Genomic DNA, 20,229 nt, shown 5'->3' on the forward strand with positions numbered 1-20,229 from the left:
TGTTCTTTATTTATTTTTTAAATTGCCTTTCAAATGTCTATTTCTTGGTGTTGGGTTTTATCAGATAAATTTCCCCCAAAAATACAACTTATATATGTTTTTTTCCTTCTTTATTATGCATTTTCGGCCGGTGCGATTTATACTCCGGAGCGACTTATACTCCGAAAAATACGGTAACCCAAAAGTTGAGTTATGCTAGCTCAATGTTGGTTGATTCATAACCAAACTATTGGGTTGAATTTATTTAACACAAAAGCTGAGTTATGCTCACAACAATGTTGGGTTATTCCAAACCCTGTAACGACGGGGGTCACATTTTACTGCGCGGATCATTGTCCCAAGATGCAGCAGGAACTCCGGAGGCGAGGTGCAGGCGAGACATTGATTTATTGTCCATGAATCATGCAAAAAATACAAAAAGACAGAAAAGCGCGCCGATAGCGCGGCCGCTATGGCGAAGCTTAGCACAGGAACAGGAATCAAAGAGGGGTTGCATGGAAGCAAAATAGAATATGTCGTCAATGTTGCGTAGTGCAAACAAGACAGCCAGACTGATTGTGGCGAAACACGGGAATAAGTAGCTCTCTTGGGACGGCGTGGCGAAGTTGATAGAGTGGCTGTGCCAGCAATCGGAGTGTTGCTGGTTACTGGGGTTCAATTCCCACCTTCTACCTTCCTAGTCACGTCCGTTGTGTCCTTGGGCAAGACACTTCACCCTTTGCCTCTGATGGCTGCTGGTTAGCGCCTTGCATGGCAGCTCCCGCCATCAGTGTGTGAATGTGTGTGTGAATGGGTAAATGTGGAAATACTGTCAAAGCGCTTTGAGTACCTTGAAGGTAGAAAAGCACTATACAAGTACAACCCATTTATCACATTTATTTACTCTCTGATTAGTGCCCAGGAGCATGTGAGCGTCCCAAACACTAATCAGAGGCAGGTGAAACTAATCTGCAGTCACGGAAACTAAAACACAAACCCAGGGGTGCTGAAAACAGAACTGAGGTAGTGAAACTAACAGAACAAAACATGACTCATATTCCATTAAAATATACTCAAAAGCAAGATATGAGTGACATTTTTTTTTACAAGAATTGCTGTGTATGGTCATAGTAGTTTTGTACAGCATGGTCAAATATTTTCATGTACATAAGATGTGTGATTGTAAATAATGTTAATGAGATTAATCCTTAATACAATTCCCTTCAAGAAAGAAGTACATTTTTTATTAAAAAAAGCCTTATACCCCAAAATGTGTTACTCATTGAAAAACAACCCAAAAATGGTTCATAGTTTTGAAAACCCAGAAATTGAGTTAAAATAATACCCTTATAACCCAAAAAATGGATTGCTCTTCATAAAAATAACTCCAAAATGTAACCCAACACTCGCAATTCATAAATTGGGTTATAAAAATAACCAAGCATTTTTTAGTGTGCAGAGACTCCTCCCACCCCCACCAAGGACTATTTTCACTGCTGGACTCTAGAAAGAGGTTCCGCAGCCTCCATAGAAGAAGCTCCAGGTTCTGTAATAGCTTCTTCCTTCAGGCCATAAGACTCTTGAATGCATCATAATAATCCCCTCAATTCCCCCCAAAAACGGATTAACTCGCTGGACTATAAAGACAATATAATATACATCTGTAAACATGTAAAGTGCAATATATTTATCTGTACAGTAATCAATTTATTTATATCTGCACCTTCTTTTGTAAATGCAAACAGTCTGCACCTTATTGCTCTTTTATCCTGCACTACAACGAGCTAATGCAACGACATTTCGTTCTTATCTGTACTGTAAAGTTCAAATTTGAATGACAATAAAAGGAAGTCTAAGTCATAAAAACAATGTATAAAATGTTTCCGTAAAAACAACTTAAACAAGTACAATGCTCAATAGAAACAGTTTCTCGATTCTTTGAAATGGCCTGAAATTCACACAAAGTGATCAGCTCAGGTAACCTCAGATCTTTCTGTAAATTATTCCACGACCATGAAAACTTTTTTCCAAGATTTGTGTTGGCTCCAGGACCGAACATTCTGAGTATATCCTGCGATCTTAAACTGTAGCGACTGGAGTCTCGACACATAAAAGAACACAAACAAGGGGGAACCGCACCAAGAAGTGATTTATATGTAAAACACAACCATCGAGAAAATCTGCGTACTGATTAAGATGGACAATAAGCATTTGCATATAAAGTGCAATGATGGACTAGGTTGCCACAAACAGTAATAAAATGTAAGCACAGTACCCAGTTTTTTCAAATAAGAGTCTGGTGCATTCATTAAAAGCAAGTCTCCATAATCTAGCAAAAGCATAAAAGTGGTCAGATTCACTCTTGGGATTTGTTTCTAAAGAAAAATCCCAACTTATTTTTAAATTTAGTCACAAGTTTTTTAATGTGAGATTTAAAGGACAAGTTCTCATAATTGACAATTCCCAAGTACAGAAATGTTGTGACCATTTTAGGGCTGCAACAACTAATCGATTAAATCGATTAAAATCGATTATAAAAATAGTTGCCGATTAATTTAGTCATCGATTCGTTGGATCTATGCTATGCGCATGCGCAGAGGCTTTTTAATTTAATTTTATTTATTTTTATTTTTTTTTATAAACCTTTATTTAAAAACTGCAACATGTACAAACATCTGAGAAACAATAATCAAAATAAGTATGGTGCCAGTATGTTGTTTTTTTTTCCAATAAAATACTGGAAAGGATAGAAATGTAGTTTGTCTCTTTTATCCGATTATTAATCGAAGTAATAATCGACAGATTAATCGATTATCAAATTAATCGTTAGTTGCAGCCCTAGACCATTTGAAGTTCAACCTTATGGGCAGTTAATATTTTTGGGCAATTTTGTTGACATAAAACTTTGTTGAACAAACACCCAAGCTGTCAACGCTGAAAGAATAACAACAGACATAGATATTAATTTACAAACATTTAGCTGGGTTGGATATGACGTCATATCCGTTTTTCTTCTCCGCGGGCTTAATTCACACGATGGTCAAGCAGTTTGAGAGTAGAATTAAAACAAGTGAGAGTGAGTGTAGAGTTTGAGCAGAAAATGCCATATTGCTGTTCTGTTCTTGGGTGTTCCAGTCGTTCAAATAGAGAGATAGGAAATAGCTTTCATAGTGTCCCGAAAGAAGTGGTTCATAAAGGTAATAAAGTCAAGGAAAAAAACGAAAGAGTGTGGAAGGAAATGGCTCTTAAAAATATCACTTTCATCATCTTGTGGAATACAATCAGACCGTGCTTGTGTCTGCAGCGATCACTTTGTAAAATATGGAATAATTTGGTTAATATTGTCTTGACATTGTCTTATATTGTTGTATTGACACAAATATTTTTAGTTTGCTGCATATTACAAAAAACACAAAATGTTAGAAAAAATAAAAATGCTCAGTTTTGATTGACTGTTCGTTAATTATATTTCCTCAGAATAAATGTATGTTAAATAATATTTGTTAATATTAAACAATTGTTCTTATTTAAAATTACAAAATATATACAATTCATACAAACATCATTATCAGCAACAGGTTAGCATTGTCAGCTCCGAGGAGTCAAACCGTTAAGACATGGACTTCAACCAAGGCTACGAACTTAAGGAGAAGCCGATGATGTGTGAGAAAGTTCAAAGTCTGCTGATAAAATATAGACAAAAAAAATCCTTGTCTGTTCAATTCATATATTATACAGCAGCTAATATTTTATTGACAATGTCATCCTGACCATGACATAATACACTAAAGTGCACATTGCGTGTGAGTGTGTGTGCATGGATATTGTGTGTTTGTGAGTGTGTTTGTGTCATTCCTGCATAGTATTTTTGAACTTAATTGTGTTCCCCTGAGGGAGCAATCAGATATCTTTTAATTTCTCCATATACAAATGGATGGATGGACACTTTACCCATCTTGGTATTGACATGAATGACAATGGCGCCCAACAGTGGTTTAAAAGTGCACTACGTCTTACTAAAATGTGATGTGTTATGTGCTATCACTTTTCATCCTTTTTCAGCTATAAAAAAAAAGAAGAAAAAAAGGGGGCACTGACTTCCAAATCTTGCCATGGCTGTCAAATTTGGTGGAAGAGGGAGTAGCTTGCCTCTTACAGACAGATGCAGAGCCACGCCCACCATACCATAATCCTCAAAACCTGCAGTATAAACATAACAAGGTGTTTAACACTGGGTTGTACTGTACAACCAAAAAAAAAAAAAAACTTCCATACCTCCTCCATAATGGTGTCTTTGCCTCAGTGCTTGATGGTGATGGTCTTCACCTCAGTGAAGAAGTGATAGGAGTCCCTCCCTCCTTCCCTGCCAACGCCAGAGTTCTTCATCCCCCCAAAGGGCAGGTTGAGATCTCTCACCAGCCAGCAGTTGGTCCACACCAGGCCCGTCTGAAGCCTCCTGGCCACCCGATGGACCTTCCCCACGTCCCGGGACCACACCGTGGCTGCCAGCCCGTAGCGCACCCCGTTAGCCTTGGCGACCGCCTCGTCCTCGCCGTCGAAGGGGCTGACGCAGGTGACGGGGCCGAAGATCTCGTCCTGCATGACGCGGGAGCTGTCGGCCACGCCCGAGATGACGGTGGCGGCCATGAAGTAGCCGTTGATGTTGCGATTCGGGAGGTCCGGGTGGTTAATGCCTTCGCCGCAGTGCACAGTGGCGCCCTCAGATTTGGCCAGTGCGACAAAGCTACGAACCTAAAAGATAAGTGGGAAGAATTAGAAAGCACAGAACACAAATAAATTGTTTTTATAGATGCTTTTAAACCTTCTCCAGGTGCTCTTTGCTGATGAGAGCACCATTGTTGTTGCCAGGGTCAGAGGGCACGCCCGTCTTCCACTTCCTGGCAGCCGCCACAAACTTCTCCAAGAACGTGGCGTAGATGCTCCTCTCGACATAAATTCTACTGGTGCACAGGCAGATTTCTCCCTGGTGAGACATTTGAACAGGTTGAGAAAATAGAAAAGGGGTGCATGGCCATGTTATCTACTGCAGCATTGGCAAGGGAAAAAAACATGATCCAAAATGGATTTTTGTTACCTTAACTATGCCGTATTGCAGGCCTGGGCAATTATTTTGACTCGGGGGACCAAATTTAGAGGAAAAAATGTGTCTGGGGGCCGGTATATCTGATTTTGAAGACACTACACCCTTGCTCCTGATGGGTCGTGGTTAGCGTCTTGCATGGCAGCTCCCGCCATCAGTGTGTAAACGTGTGTGTAAAGATGTGTGTGAATGGGTGAATGTGGAAATAGTGTCAAAGTGTTTTGAGTACCTTGAAGGTAGAAAGCGCTATACAAGTATAACCCATTTACCATTTACCATTTTTAGGAACACTAATACAAAACCTCACAATAATGTCTGATTGAATGCTAAAAACGGAAGGGAATTACATTTTTTTTTACTGAATTAGACACCCAGAATGTGCATGACAATACAGAATGTGGGATTTACAATATTAACTATGAACGATAAAACACTGAATATTGACAACATATGAACGTCACACCCCCTCTCAATCGACATATTTTACAATCAAGCGAAACGCAACAAAAATGCAACAAACACAGTGAAATATGAACGCGAAGGGTACAAATCCCCCACCTGCAATCTGATATATCTGATACATCACTAAGCTTTAGAACTTTGTTGTAAAAATCTCCTTCCGTGTCTGTCCCTGACACCCGCATTTCAGGCTGGCCGCTCTGGAAACACTCTGTGGAAACGCTCCCCACCCACACTGCTTGGTGCCTCGTCTGAGCTGCTGTGACTTAGATTATCATAGTAATTAATTAGATTACCATAGTAACTAATTAGATTACCATAGTAACTAGTATATCATGCAAAAGCGCAGATTCCAACCATTGAAATACTTTGTATAGTTCAAGACTTACGGTCATTTGAAAACATCACTTCACATCATAATGGCAGCTACAGTTTCCATCTTAAAGATCTAAAAAAATTATTTGGGAATGTCCGGCGGGCCAGATTGAAAAGCTTAACGGGGCGCATGAGGCTCCAGAGCCTTAATTTGCCCAGGTCTGCCATATTGTGTAATGGAAGAAGGTAAAGTAAAAGTTATGAGAAAGAAGTGCAAAAACAAAGATAGGAATATGTAACGCAGGATTATGTTTGTCATATTACAACGTTTTTCTTGTAAAGCCAAGACTTTTGTATTTAATAGAACACGTTCTTTAATGGGCCCTGCGATGAGGTGGCGACCTGTCCAGGGTGTACTCCGCCTACCGCCCGGATGCAGCAGAGATAGGCTCCAGCACCCCCCACGACCCCGAAAGGGACAAGCGGTAGAAAATGGATGGATGGATGGATGGATGTTCTTTAAGATAGTTATTTTTGTAAAATTACAAACTAACATACAGTTAATTTATTTTCAAACTTTTTCTCGCAATATTACTTTCTTTTTCGTAAAAACTAACATTGACTTTATTGTTGTATAACTACAAGGGTTTTCCATGCAGTATGATTTTTTAACAACTATTTCATAATGTTTTAATAATAATGATAATACTTTTCATTATTACAGCTTTGTTCTTGTAAAAAACATTGTAAACTTTGATTGTAGAATTACAACTTTATTTTTATAAAATACTTATTTTCCGTATATTACAAGTTATTTTTATTCAACTATTACTTTCTCGCTATGCCAAACACTTTCCCACCACATGACTTCCTTCATTAAACTGACTTTATTTCATAATATTTTGATGTTATTCTCTTACTATTGCAAGTTATTTTTGTAATATTACGTAATTCTTGTTACCACGGTTTTCTCATGAAATTCCAAATTTTTTCTCATAATTATGGGTTCCTAATAATCTTTTGTATCATTTTTTTACACCAATAAAGACCATAGACCAGTGGTCCCCAAACTACAGCCAGATACGGCCCGCCAGCGTCCCGGGTCAAAAAGTTTGGGGACCCCTGCCATAGACCACTCTTAAGGCCTACGTAAAATAATAAATGTTAACAAAAAAAATTATGTCTTCATTCTTTTTTCCATACAACACCCCTCCATGAAGTTTAATAAACACTTGTATTGTCTTTTTATGCGTAATCATGATCACTAAGAATTTAGAATGGCAAGAAGTAGAGTGGCAATAACCACATCATTCATTGTTAAAATCCTACATTTGAAAACAATGTGTGAAGACAACACTTTGGGAAGCAAATATGAAGTTCCATCGCCCCCAGGTGGAGACCCTAAAGTACTGCATGTTGCCATGTCTTCCTCAGTACCTGGTTGGAGAAGCTGGAGCGCACCGTGGTTTCGATGCATCGGTCCAGGTCCGCGTCGGCAAAGACGAGGGCGGGGTTTTTGCCGCCGAGTTCCAGCGACAGCTTCTTACAGTAGGGGGCGCTGCGCTCCGTGATGTGCCGGGCAGTGGCGGTAGACCCCGTGAAGGAGATCAAGGGGACTTCCGGGTGGCCTACGAGGGCGTCACCTGCGCGGGAGCCGAGTCCGAACACGATGTTGACCACGCCCGAAGGAACACCTGGAGAAGAACACATCCTTGTCCATTATCTTGTGTGTACCCCTCCTAAAAGTGTTGTGTGTGCTCCTACCAGCCTGCTGCATCATCTTGTGTGTACCCCTCCTTAAAGTGTTGTGTGCTTCTACCAGCCTGCTGCATCATCTTCTGTGTACCCTTCCTAAAAGTGTTGTGTGTGCTCCTACCAGCCTGCTGCATCATCTTGCGTGTACCCCTCCTAAAAGTGTTGTGTGTGCTCCTACCAGCTTGCTGCATCATCTTGTGTGTACCCCTCCTTAAAGTGTTGTGTGCTCCTACCAGCCTGCTGCATCATCTTGTGTGTACCCCTCCTTAAAGTGTTGTGTGCTCCTACCAGCCTGCTGCATCATCTTGTGTGTACCCCTCCTAAAAGTGTTGTGTGTGCTCCTACCAGCTTGCTGCATCATCTTGTGTGTACCCCTCCTTAAAGTGTTGTGTGTGCTCCTACCAGCCTGCTGCATCATCTTGTGTGTACCCCTCCTAAAAGTGTTGTGTGTGGTCCTACCAGCCTGATGCATCATCTTGTGTGTACCCCTCCTAAAAGTGTTGTGTGTGCTCCTACCACCGTGCTGCATCAGCTTGTGTGTACCCCTCCTAAAAGTGTTGTGTGTGCTCCTACCAGCCTGCTGCATCATTTTGTGTGTACCCCTCCTAAAAGTGTAGTTTGTGCTCCTACCAGCCTGCTGCATCAGCTTGTGTGTACCCCTCCTAAAAGTGTTGTGTGTGCTCCTACCAGCCTGCTGCATCAGCTTGTGTGTACCCCTCCTAAAAGTGTAGTGTGTGCTCCTACCAGCCTGCTGCATCAGCTTGTGTGTACCCCTCCTAAAAGTGTAGTGTGTGGTCCTACCAGCCTGCTGCATCATCTTGTTTGTACCCCTCCTAAAAGTGTTGTGTGTGCTCCTACCAGCCTGCTGCATCAGCTTGTTTGTACCCCTCCTAAAAGTGTAGTGTGTGCTCCTACCAGCCTGCTGCATCATTTTGTGTGTATCCCTCCTAAAAGTGTAGTTTGTGCTCCTACCAGCCTGCTGCATCAGCTTGTGTGTACCCCTCCTAAAAGTGTTGTGTGTGCTCCTACCAGCCTGCTGCATCAGCTTGTGTGTACCCCTCCTAAAAGTGTAGTGTGTGCTCCTACCAGCCTGCTGCATCAGCTTGTGTGTACCCCTCCTAAAAGTGTAGTGTGTGGTCCTACCAGCCTGCTGCATCATCTTGTTTGTACCCCTCCTAAAAGTGTTGTGTGTGCTCCTACCAGCCTGCTGCATCAGCTTGTTTGTACCCCTCCTAAAAGTGTAGTGTGTGCTCCTACCAGCCTGCTGCATCATTTTGTGTGTACCCCTCCTAAAAGTGTAGTGTGTGCTCCTACCAGCCTGCTGCATCATCTTATGTGTACCCCTCCTAAAAGTGTAGTATGTGCTCCTACCAGCCTGCTGCATCATCTTGTGTGTACCCCTCCTAAAAGTGTAGTGTATGCTCCTACCAGCCTGATGCATCAGCTTGTGTGTACCCCTCCTAAAAGTGTTGTGTGTGCTCCTACCCGCCTGCTGCATCATCTTGTTTGTACCCCTCCTAAAAGTGTTATGTGTGCTCCTACCAGCCTGCTGCATCATCTTATGTGTACCCCTCCTAAAAGTGTAGTGTGTGCTCCTACCAGCCTGCTGCATCATCTTGTGTGTACCCCTCCTAAAAGTTGTGTGTGTGGTCCTACCAGCCTGATGCATCATCTTGTGTGTACCCCTCCTAAAAGTGTTGTGTGTGGTCCTACCACCCTGCTGCATCAGCTTGTGTGTACCCCTCGTAAAAGTGTAGTGTGTGCTCCTACCAGCCTGCTGCATCATCTTGTGTGTACCCCTCCTAAAAGTGTAGTGTGTGCTCCTACCAGCCTGCTGCATCATCTTGTGTGTACCCATCCTAAAAGTGTTGTGTGCTCCTACCAGCCTGCTGCATCATCTTGTGTGTACCCCTCCTAAAAGTGTAGTGTGTGCTCCTACCAGCCTGCTGCATCATCTTGTGTGTACCCCTCCTAAAAGTGTAGTGTATGCTCCTACCAGCCTGATGCATCAGCTTGTGTGTACCCCTCCTAAAAGTGTTGTGTGTGCTCCTACCCGCCTGCTGCATCATCTTGTTTGTACCCCTCCTAAAAGTGTTATGTGTGCTCCTACCAGCCTGCTGCATCATCTTATGTGTACCCCTCCTAAAAGTGTAGTGTGTGCTCCTACCAGCCTGCTGCATCATCTTGTGTGTACCCCTCCTAAAAGTTTTGTGTGTGGTCCTACCAGCCTGATGCATCATCTTGTGTGTACCCCTCCTAAAAGTGTTGTGTGTGGTCCTACCACCCTGCTGCATCAGCTTGTGTGTACCCCTCGTAAAAGTGTAGTGTGTGCTCCTACCAGCCTGCTGCATCATCTTGTGTGTATCCCTCCTAAAAGTGTAGTGTGTGCTCCTACCAGCCTGCTGCATCATCTTGTGTGTACCCATCCTAAAAGTGTTGTGTGCTCCTACCAGCCTGCTGCATCATCTTGTGTGTACCCCTCCTAAAAGTGTAGTGTGTGCTCCTACCAGCCTGCTGCATCATCTTGTGTGTACCCCTCCTAAAAGTGTAGTGTGTGCTCCTACCAGCCTGCTGCATCAGCTTGTGTGTACCCCTCCTAAAAGTGTAGTGTGTGCTCCTACCAGCCTGATGCATCAGCTTGTGTGTACCCCTCCTAAAAGTGTAGTGTGTGCTCCTACCAGCCTGATGCATCATCTTGTGTGTACCCCTCCTTAAAGTGTTGTGTGTGTGCTCCTACCAGCCTGATGCATCAGCTTGTGTGTACCCCTCCTAAAAGTGTAGTGTGTGCTCCTACCAGCCTGATGCATCATCTTGTGTGTACCCCTCCTTAAAGTGTTGTGTGTGTGCTCCTACCAGCCTGATGCATCAGCTTGTGTGTACCCCTCCTAAAAGTGTAGTGTGTGCTCCTACCAGCCTGATGCATCAGCTTGTGTGTACCCCTCCTAAAAGTGTAGTGTGTGCTCCTACCAGCCTGATGCATCATCTTGTGTGTACCCCTCCTAAAAGTGTAGTGTATGCTCCTACCAGCCTGCTGCATCAGCTTGTGTGTACCCCTCCTAAAAGTGTAGTGTGTGCTCCTACCAGCCTGATGCATCATCTTGTGTGTACCCCTCCTTAAAGTGTTGTGTGTGTGCTCCTACCAGCCTGATGCATCAGCTTGTGTGTACCCCTCCTAAAAGTGTAGTGTGTGCTCCTACCAGCCTGATGCATCATCTTGTGTGTACCCCTCCTAAAAGTGTAGTGTGTGCTCCTACCAGCCTGCTGCATCATCTTGTTTGTACCTCTCCTAAAAGTGTTGTGTGTGCTCCTACTAGCCTGCTGCATCAGCTTGTGTGTACCCCTCCTAAAAGTGTTGTGTGTGCTCCTACCAGCCTGCTGCATCATCTTATGTGTACCCCTCCTAAAAGTGTAGTGTGTGCTCCTACCAGCCTGATGCATCAGCTTGCACATCATCCAGGCCGTCACCGAGCTCATCTCGCTGGGTTTGGCGACCACCGTGTTGCCCGCAGCGATGGCGGGTGCGATCTTCCATGTCAGGAGGTATAGTGGAAGATTCCACGGGCTGATCAGACCAGCTACAAAAAGCATATTCAGCATTCAAGAACAAACACTTCCATCCATTTGCTACCGTTTGTCCCTCTGCTGGGGCCTATCCCAGCCGCACTAATATTTGATAGTCCTCTTATTTACCCACTCCCACGGGGCAGCGCACGGTGTAGTTGAGGCATCCCATGTGGTCCATCTGGCTGCAGTCGGTGGTGTGGTGGAGCACGGACGAGGCGAAGAAGCGGAAGTTGTACGCGGAGCGTGGAATGTCCACGGTGCGTGCAAACGTCACCGTTTTACCTGGAACACATCGGACACATGCGCTTATCACTCTCTTGAAAATGACTGACAAAACATTGGAATTGACCTCACTGGCCACAACATTAGGTACACCCGCTTGCTAAAGGATCGTTTTACATGTTGACATCACGTTAGCGACCAAAGTGTGCCGTATAAGCAGTAGAAGACAAAATTATCATTTCATATTTTAAAGATTATATTTAATATTTTTAAGCCCCCCTAAATAATTTTTTGTGATTTTATTTTTGTATTTATTTTTTTTACAAAAAATTGCAGAAAAATACAATAGAAATATGCAAGAATGTGACTCATGACGTCACAGGTCCTGCAGTGTTTAAAAGTTTAAAAGTTAAAGTACCTATGATAGTCACACACACACGAGGTGTGGCGAAATTATTCTCTGCATTTGACCCATCCCCTTGATCACCCCCTGGGAGGTGAGGGGAGCAGTGAGCAGCAGCGGTGGCCGCGCCCGGGAATAATTTTTTTGGTGATTTAACCCCCAATTCCAACCCTTGATGCTGAGTGCCCATTTTTATAGTATTTGGTATGACTCGGCCGGGCTTTGAACTCACAACCTACGGATCTCAGGGCGGACACTCTACGGAAGTAAACTCGGAAGTAGACATGCTTCTATTGGGTTGGACACAGGCGCTTATCACTCTCTTGAAAATGACTGACAAAAACATCAGAATTGATATCACTGGCCACAACATTAGGTACACCCGCTTGCTAAAGGATTGTTTTGCATTTTGACATCACGTTAGCTACCAAAGTGAGCCGTGTAAGTAGTAGAAGACAAAATTATGTAATATTTTAAATATTATATTTAATATTTTAAAGCCCCCCTAAATAATTTGGTGTGATTTTTTTTTATTTCTATAAATTTTTTTCTTTTACAAAAAATTGCAGAAAAAATACAATGTAAATATGCAGGAATGCAAATGCAGGAATATGACTCATGACGTCCCACATCCTGCAGTGTTTACGTAAGTAAACTCGAAAGTGGACATGCTTCTATTGGGTCGGACACAGGCGCTTATCGCTCTCTTGAAAATGACAAACCATTGGAATTGATCTCACTGGCCACAATATAAGGTACACCCGCTTGCTAAAGGATCGTTTTACATTTTGACATCGCATTAGTTACATAAGTGAGCCAAATACCTCGTGCATATAAGTTGTAGAAGACAAAAAGTGTTGTTCATTTTAATTAATATTTTAAAGATTACATTTAATATTTTGAAGCCCCCCTAAATAATTTGGTGATTTAAAAAAAATTGCAGAAAAATACAATATAAATATGCAGGAATATGAGTTTAAATAAATAATAATATAACCTGTCATTATTCACTATGATTATAAATCAGACCTGGGCAAATTAAGGCTCATTAAGCTTTTCAATCTGGCTCTTTAAAATGGAAACTGTAGCTGCCATTATGATGTGCAGTGATGTTTTCAAATTACCGCAAGTCTTGAACTATACAAAGTATTTCAATGGTTGGAATCTGTGCTTTTGCATGATATACTAGTTACCATTGTAATCTAATTAGTTACTATGGTAATCTAATTTGTTACTATGGTATTCTAAGTCACAGCAGCTCAGACGAGGCACCAAGCACTGTGGGTGGGGAGCGTTTCCACAGAGTGTTTCCAGAGCGGCCAGCCTGAAATGCGGGTGTCAGGGACAGACGCGGAAGAAGATGTTTACAACAAAGTTCTAAAGCTTGGTGATGTATCAGATTGTAGGTGGGGTTTTTTTTTCCCTTTGCATTCATATTTCGCTGTGTTTGTTAAATTTTTGTTGCTCACTTGATTGTAAAATATGTCGATCGAGAGGGGGTGTGACGTTCATATGTTGTCAATATTCAGTGTTTTATCGTTCATAGTTAATATTGTAAATCCCACATTCTTTATTTTCATGTACATTCTGGGTGTCCCGTTCAGTAAAAAATGTAAAATTCTATTTCGTTTAAGGCGGTCTGTCATAACGTTTTTAGCATTCAATCAGACATTATTGTGAGGTATTAGTGTTACTGAAAATCATATATACAGGCCCCCAGACACATTTTTTTCTCTAAATTTGCCCAAGCCTGTTATAAATAATTTGAAGACCCTTTGTCAGTGTTTACTATTCAATCCAATCCGTTCCATCAGTAACGCCCGCATTACTATACTGAAAATCCAGTCCACGTTTTCACTGTTACCTTAGACAGGTCGAGTCAGACCGCAGCAGCATTAAGGCGTTCACAACACTGCAGTATAGGATGTCCAATTCAGATTTTTTATGTAGTCGTTCACATTACAAAAAAAATGTGTCCAGACTCAAATGTGAATGCATACTGACCCAAATACCGACTCATTACGTCATGACTCATGACGTCACATGTCCTGCAGTGTTTACGGAAGTAAACCCGGAAGTAGACATGCTTCTATTGTGGTTGTCACAGAACCGGCGCATTTGTGGCAATTTCAAGGATTTTGTGCAATCAAAGTCAACATTTTCTAAACCACCAAGAAAATTATGAAAGATGTCTCCCGCAGTTTTGCCTCAAAGTTTGCTCTAAAGAGCGTATTGGCAGCAGTGGTGGAACACTGAATGACGTGAGTTCCTAAAACATTATTTTCGCCTGTTTCTGCTCATTTGTCAACATTTTTTTTTGTTTCCGTCTATTTCGGCAAATAATGATGACGCTTATTATAAGCGTCATCATTATTTTCCATTATGCGACCGGAGCGCAGGAGAGTTCACACCAACGTCGCATCATAACACAACAAAGTAATACGGATCCCAAATTTTTTTGCGGCCTTCAAAACTTAATGACTTTTATGTGCAGTTAGGCTTTAAAGATAATTCAAATAAAATGTCCTCAGAGGGTTAATGCTGCTGCAAAGAAGAACATGGGCTCCACACACCTTGGTCTCTGGACTCAGCTTGAGCAAACTCCTCCAGATGGCCTTCGATCAGGTCAGCCAGCTTGTTGAGGACCTGAGCTCTTTGGTCTGGACTGCGGGCGGACCAACCCGGGAAGGCGTCCTTGGCTGCCTGCACCGCCGCATCCACCTGGAATGAAATAGATATTATTTCTACGTGCCCCTACCTGATGGCGGCCATGTTTTTCCTGTTTTTAGTTCGCATTGAGCCTTGTAAAAAAATTCCAAGTCAATTCGACATACTGAATATGGGGCACATTCTAGGGTGTATTTGTCAGGAAAAAAACAACAGCATAGGCGAAAAAGTAGTGGTGCATCCATCCATCCATCCATCCATTTTCTAACGCTTGTCCCTTTCGGGGTCGCGGGGGGTGCTGGAGCCTATCTCAGCTGCATTCGGGCGGAAGGCGGGGTACACCCTGGACAAGTCGCCACCTCATCGCAGGGCCAACACAGATAGACAGACAACATTCACACACTAGGGCCAATTAAGTGTTGCCAATCAACCTATCCCCAGGTGCATGTTTTCACCCATTTTGACCCTTTTGTATGCAGCTGTTCAGGAGTAGGAGAGTTAGACATACAGTCATAATGGTTATTCAGCGATGTACAAAACCCGTGAAGTTGGCACGTTGTGTAAATAGTAAATAAAAACAGAATACAATGATTTGCAAATCCTTTTCAACCTATATTCGATTGAATAGACTGCAAAGACAAGATACTTAGCGTTCGAACTGGAAAACTTTCTTATTTTTTGCAAATATTAGCTAATTCGGAATTTGATGCCTGCAACATGTTTCAAAAAAGCTGGCACAAGTAGCAAAAAAGACTGAGAAAGTTGAGGAATGCTCATCAAACACTTATTTGGAACATCCCACAGGTGAACAGGCTAATTGGGAACAGGTGGGTGCCATGATTGGGTATAAAAGCAGCTTCAATGAAATGCTCAGTCATTCACAAACAAGGATGAGGCGGGGGTCAGCACTTTGTGAACAAATGCGTGAGCCAATTGTCAAACAGTTTAAGAACAACATTTCTCAACGAGCTATTGCAAGGAATTTAGGGATTTCACCATCTACGGTCCGTAATATCATCAAAAGGTTCAGAAAATCTGGAGAAATCACTGCACGTAAGCAGCAATGCCCGTGACCTTCGATCCCTCAGGCGGCACTGCATCAAAAAGCGACATCAGTGCGTAAAGGATATCACCACATGGGCTCAGGAACACTTCAGAAACCCACTGTCAGTAACTACAGTTTGTCACTACATCTGTAAGTGCAAGTTAAAACTCTACTAGGCACAGCGAAAGCCATTTATCAACAACACCCAGAAACGCCGCCGGCTTCGCTGGTCCCAAGCTCATCTAAGATAGACTGATGTAAAGTGGAAAAGTATTCTGTGGTCTGACGAGTCCACATTTCAGATTGTTTTTGGAAACTGTGGACGTTGTATTCCGGACCAAAGAGCAAAAGAAGCATCCAGATTTTTATAGGCGCAAAGTTCAAAAGCTAGCATCTGTGATGGTGTGGGGGTGTATTGTATGAAGGCACCATTAATGCTGAAAGGTACATACAGGTATTGGAGCCACATATGTTGCTATCCAAGCAACGTTATCACGGACGCCCCTGCTTATTTCAGCAAGACAATGCTAAGCCCCGTGTTACAACAGCGTGGCTTCATAGTAAAAGAGTGGGAGTACAAGACTGGTGTCCAGAACTGTCTCCCATTGAAAATGTGTGGCGTATTATGAAGCCTAAAATACCACAACGGAGACTGTTGAACAACTTAAACTGTACATCAAGCAAGAATGGGAAAGAATTCCACCTCAAAAGCTTCAAAAATTGGTCTCCACAGTTCCCCAAAAATGTTAAAAGGAAAGGCCATGTAACACAGTGGTAAAAATGCCCCTGTGCCAACTGTCTTGCAATATGTTGCTGCCATTAAATTTTAAGTTAATGATTATTTGCAGTTTCTCAGTTGGAACATTAAATATCTTGTCTTTGCAGCTTATTCAATTGAATATAAGTTGAAAAGGATTTGCAAATCATTGTATTCTGTTTTTACTTAACGAATTACACAACGTGCCAACTTCACTGGTTTTGGGCTTTGTAGAACTACACTGCTTATACTGTGTTTAAATGCACCTCATTAGATGCAGTGATCAATGATAATAACGACTTCATGTTTGAAACAGACTGCACCTGTTTATAAACTAAATACTCGCTAAATACTTTTGCAAAGAACGCAATTAATATAAAAGTGTGTGACCTCGGTTTAAAGGCTTGTGTGTTTAATCATTTACTTGCTTGTTGACTGCAAAGTGCAAAGGTTCTTGTGAATAATGTGTCATTACCAGGAGCAACAATTGTGACCAAAACAATGAACTTTACAGATTCATTGATGGCAAATGAAATAATTGTTCGCTTTAAAAAAAAACAAAAAACACTTGCAGTACAAATACAAAATACCCACAAATGACAACACAGAGCAAACACGCCTGCAATATTTTGTTACAATATAATACAGGAAGTTAGATTTAATCTTCCTCACCTCTTCTTCGCCGCTGTCCGGCACTTTGCAGTACACCTCGCCTGTGGACGGGTCATAAGAGTCAATTTGAGCTGTGCAAGGGACAAACTTTCCTCCGATGAAGTTCTCCAGGACCAGCAATGTGTTTTTCTCCATCCTTCCTGGCTTGACTGCTGATTAGAAAGCACAAAAATGTTGCACTAAATCTACGTTTTCCAGTGTCTCGATGCTTACTACACACCATACCTCCTACTGAACTACTTCCAGTTTCACTCTGGTACGGTGTGTGTGTGTGTGTCTTATATTATTTTCCTACCTTTGTTGGGTCCAAAAACGTTCTAAAAGTATTTTAGGGCACAACAAAGCCTTCTTGTGGAAAGTACACACCGAGAGTGGACTTAGACCCCCAGATAAAGGTTCAGAGTCGTGTATAAAGAGAGTATGGCCAATCCGGTTTCAGGCGATCTCCTCGATGATTGGTCAAAAGACACTCAAATGACTACAGGGTGCCATGCTTTTACGGCTACCACCTTACTCATCTCCTCTTTCTGCTGTAAAAATTGTGAATGATCCACTTGACACTCCTGTGGGGAAACTTTGCTTTGATCAGAAAAATAACAGAAAAATCCGCAGCTTATTCCAAAATGATTGTGTGTCTGTCTCCTATGTAATTGCGCTCTGGAATAATATTGTGAATGACATCTGCTGGGTCAAAACGTGGTCCCTTCCTAACAGGTATTTACTTACCAACAAAGTCAAAGAGATATCTTTTAAAATCATTCATCGTTATTACCCTGTAAAGACTGTGATGGTTAGACACAAGAAGGACATTGATGTTACCTGCACCTTATGTAACATGCATCCAGAGACTGTTTACCACCTGTTTTGGACTTGTGAAAGCACTCGATCACTATGGCAGGGCATCTGTCGCTTCATCCTGGACAATATTCATGACAAATTTGTGCTTTGTTTTAAAGATGTGATATTTGGTTTTACACTATATGAACAAACATTTGAAAAGGAATTTTACCTTTGCAACCTCATTATACTATTGGCTAAGTTTTATATTCATAAATGTAAGTTTCTCAATACCCGACCTGTTTTTTGTGCCTTTAAAAAAGAGTTAGAACTGTACATTAAGACACTCTCTACCTCTAACAACCAGAAAGCTGTGAAGACGATTATGCTGTGTTCCAAATTTGAGTTGTTTACTGAAATTGAGTGAGCCTATGGCTTTGCACTTTGTTTATATGGCTGTCCAGAGCCGGGACCCCGGGTGGACCACTAGCCTGTGCATCGGTTGGGGACATCTCTGCGCTGCTGACCCGTCTCCGCTCGGGATGGTTTCCTGTTGGCCCCGCTGTGGACTGCACTCCCGCTGATGTGTTGGATCCACTGTGGACTGGACTTTCACAATGTTATGTCAGACCCACTCGACATCCGTTGCTTTCGGTCTCCCCTAGAGGGGGGGGGGTTACCCACATATGCGGTCCTCTCCAAGGTTTCTCATAGTCATTCACCGACGTCCCACTGGGGTGAGTTTTTCCTTGCCCGTATGTGGGCTCTGTACCGAGGATGTCGTTGTGGCTTGTACAGCCCTTTGAGACACTTGTGATTTAGGGCTATATAAATAAACATTGATTGATTGATTGATTGATATTATATATATGTTTTTTTTGCATTCTATTTTAGTTACTTTGAATTTATAACCCCCTGGCGCTGCTTTGTATTCTTTTTGTACTGTTTTGTACTACTTTTGTACTTATTTGATTGTTGAAATGTTGAAATGTATAAATAAAACTTTAAAAAATAATAATAATAATAATAATATATATATATATGAAAGTCCAATGTTAGTGGGGCCTGTGAGTTTTACATGAATGGCACCTACCAACCACGGTGGGGTACAATAGCTTTAGGGGGCGGGACATCGACCGGGCTTGATGCAAGCAGAGAAACATTTCTCAATGAGTGAAAGTTACGTCGGTGTTGCCATGGGGATTTTTCTTCCGTGTCTGGCTGCCTGCCTTGTTTCTATTGAGCACATGCAGACATTATCCCAGCAGGCTCAGTTCACAAAACTTCCAAAAAATAATTTGTTCTAGTTGCTACGCAACGAGACATTATAGGTATATGTCGTGGCTTACTGTGGTGGATCACAAAAAGCGCTGAGGACCTCAGTGGCCTTGTGGTTAGAGTGATCGGTAAGGTCGTGAGTTCAAACCAGGTCATACCAAAGACTATAAAAATGGGACCCATTACCTCCGTGTTTGGCACTCAGCATCAAAGGTTGGAATTAGGGGTTTAATCACCAAAATTATTCCCGAGTTACCGCTGCTGCTCACTGCTCCCCTCACCTTCAAGGGGGTGGAACAAGGGGATGTGTCAAATGCAGAGTAATTTCACCACGCCTAGTGTGTGTGACCATCAGTGGTACTTTAACTGTTTTATTGTCCACACTGTCAATGATTCAAAAAACAGAACTACAGTGCCAATAGAACAAAAAGGCACCGCGACAAAAGGCTCAGGCACAAAAATCACAAAACACGATGAGCGGGCAAACAGACGGACTGCCGGGACCGGCAGGAAGGCGCATAGTGTCCGTCGGCAATAAGAGGCCCCGATAACCCAGACCAATCATAAGGTCCCACCGGTTTTTGTTACCGGTAGTCATTATTCAGTTTTTGCATCACACTATTTGCACTGTATTTGCTTTGCCTCACACAATAAACACTACATACATGATTATTTACTATATATTTAATTTACGCTTCTTTTTCCAGTAACAGCACAGCGAATAACATTCCGGGAGCATTCGCCTTTTTGCACTCGCTATCCCGGTACTATGTACAATATACAAATGCCATGGTGTTCATGTCATCGTGAAAGACATGGACATCAAGCGCAAAAACAAAGGAGAAATGGGAAAAAAAGGAACAAGAAAAAGCGGATATTACGTTCTTAGTGCATCGAGACATTCTCCGTGCATTTGCGAAAGACGACAGCGACACCAAGTGGAATTAAAATATATTCCACATATCCAAACATGTATTTACTTATTTTCTTATCAAATTCTTAATTTGTTTATTTATTGTTCATTTTACTTGGTGTTAAAAAATAAAGCCGTGCTAATGTTGGAGCCCATTTCCTCAACGAATCAGCATATTGAGAATGAAATAGGCACTGACACTACCCATATCCACATAGGTTTTATTTGTCGAAAATATACACTATATTGCCAAAAGTATTTGGCCACCCATCCAAATGATAAGAATCAGGTGTTCTAATCACTTGGCCCGGGGAATCAGTTA

The 20,229-nt window shown here is 42.1% G+C and overlaps 1 protein-coding gene across 4 annotated transcripts; it reads right to left on the minus strand.

Moving 5' to 3' along the window:
- Window positions 1-377: 377 nt before the first annotated feature.
- Window positions 378-17,336, minus strand: aldh8a1 (aldehyde dehydrogenase 8 family, member A1). 4 transcript variants are annotated; one of them, XM_062044692.1, is made up of 9 exons: window positions 17,235-17,336; window positions 16,940-17,091; window positions 14,372-14,519; window positions 11,300-11,455; window positions 11,035-11,184; window positions 7,292-7,548; window positions 4,802-4,963; window positions 4,255-4,731; window positions 378-4,179 (listed from the first exon to the last, which is right to left on the minus strand). In XM_062044692.1, exons 2-8 carry the CDS (start codon window positions 17,072-17,074, stop codon window positions 4,279-4,281), a joined length of 1,461 nt encoding a protein of 486 aa, XP_061900676.1. In that variant the 5' UTR covers window positions 17,075-17,091; window positions 17,235-17,336; the 3' UTR covers window positions 378-4,179; window positions 4,255-4,278. The 4 variants fall into 4 exon arrangements, with proteins under 4 accessions (XP_061900676.1, XP_061900677.1, XP_061900678.1 ...); XM_062044693.1 differs by having other exon boundaries at window positions 16,940-17,088; window positions 17,235-17,328; XM_062044694.1 differs by lacking the exon at window positions 17,235-17,336 and adding an exon at window positions 17,165-17,210.
- Window positions 17,337-20,229: the final 2,893 nt, after the last annotated feature.

This window comes from Entelurus aequoreus, linkage group LG04 (genome assembly GCF_033978785.1).
Source record: "Entelurus aequoreus isolate RoL-2023_Sb linkage group LG04, RoL_Eaeq_v1.1, whole genome shotgun sequence".
Classification (NCBI taxonomy): Eukaryota; Metazoa; Chordata; class Actinopteri; order Syngnathiformes; family Syngnathidae; genus Entelurus; species Entelurus aequoreus.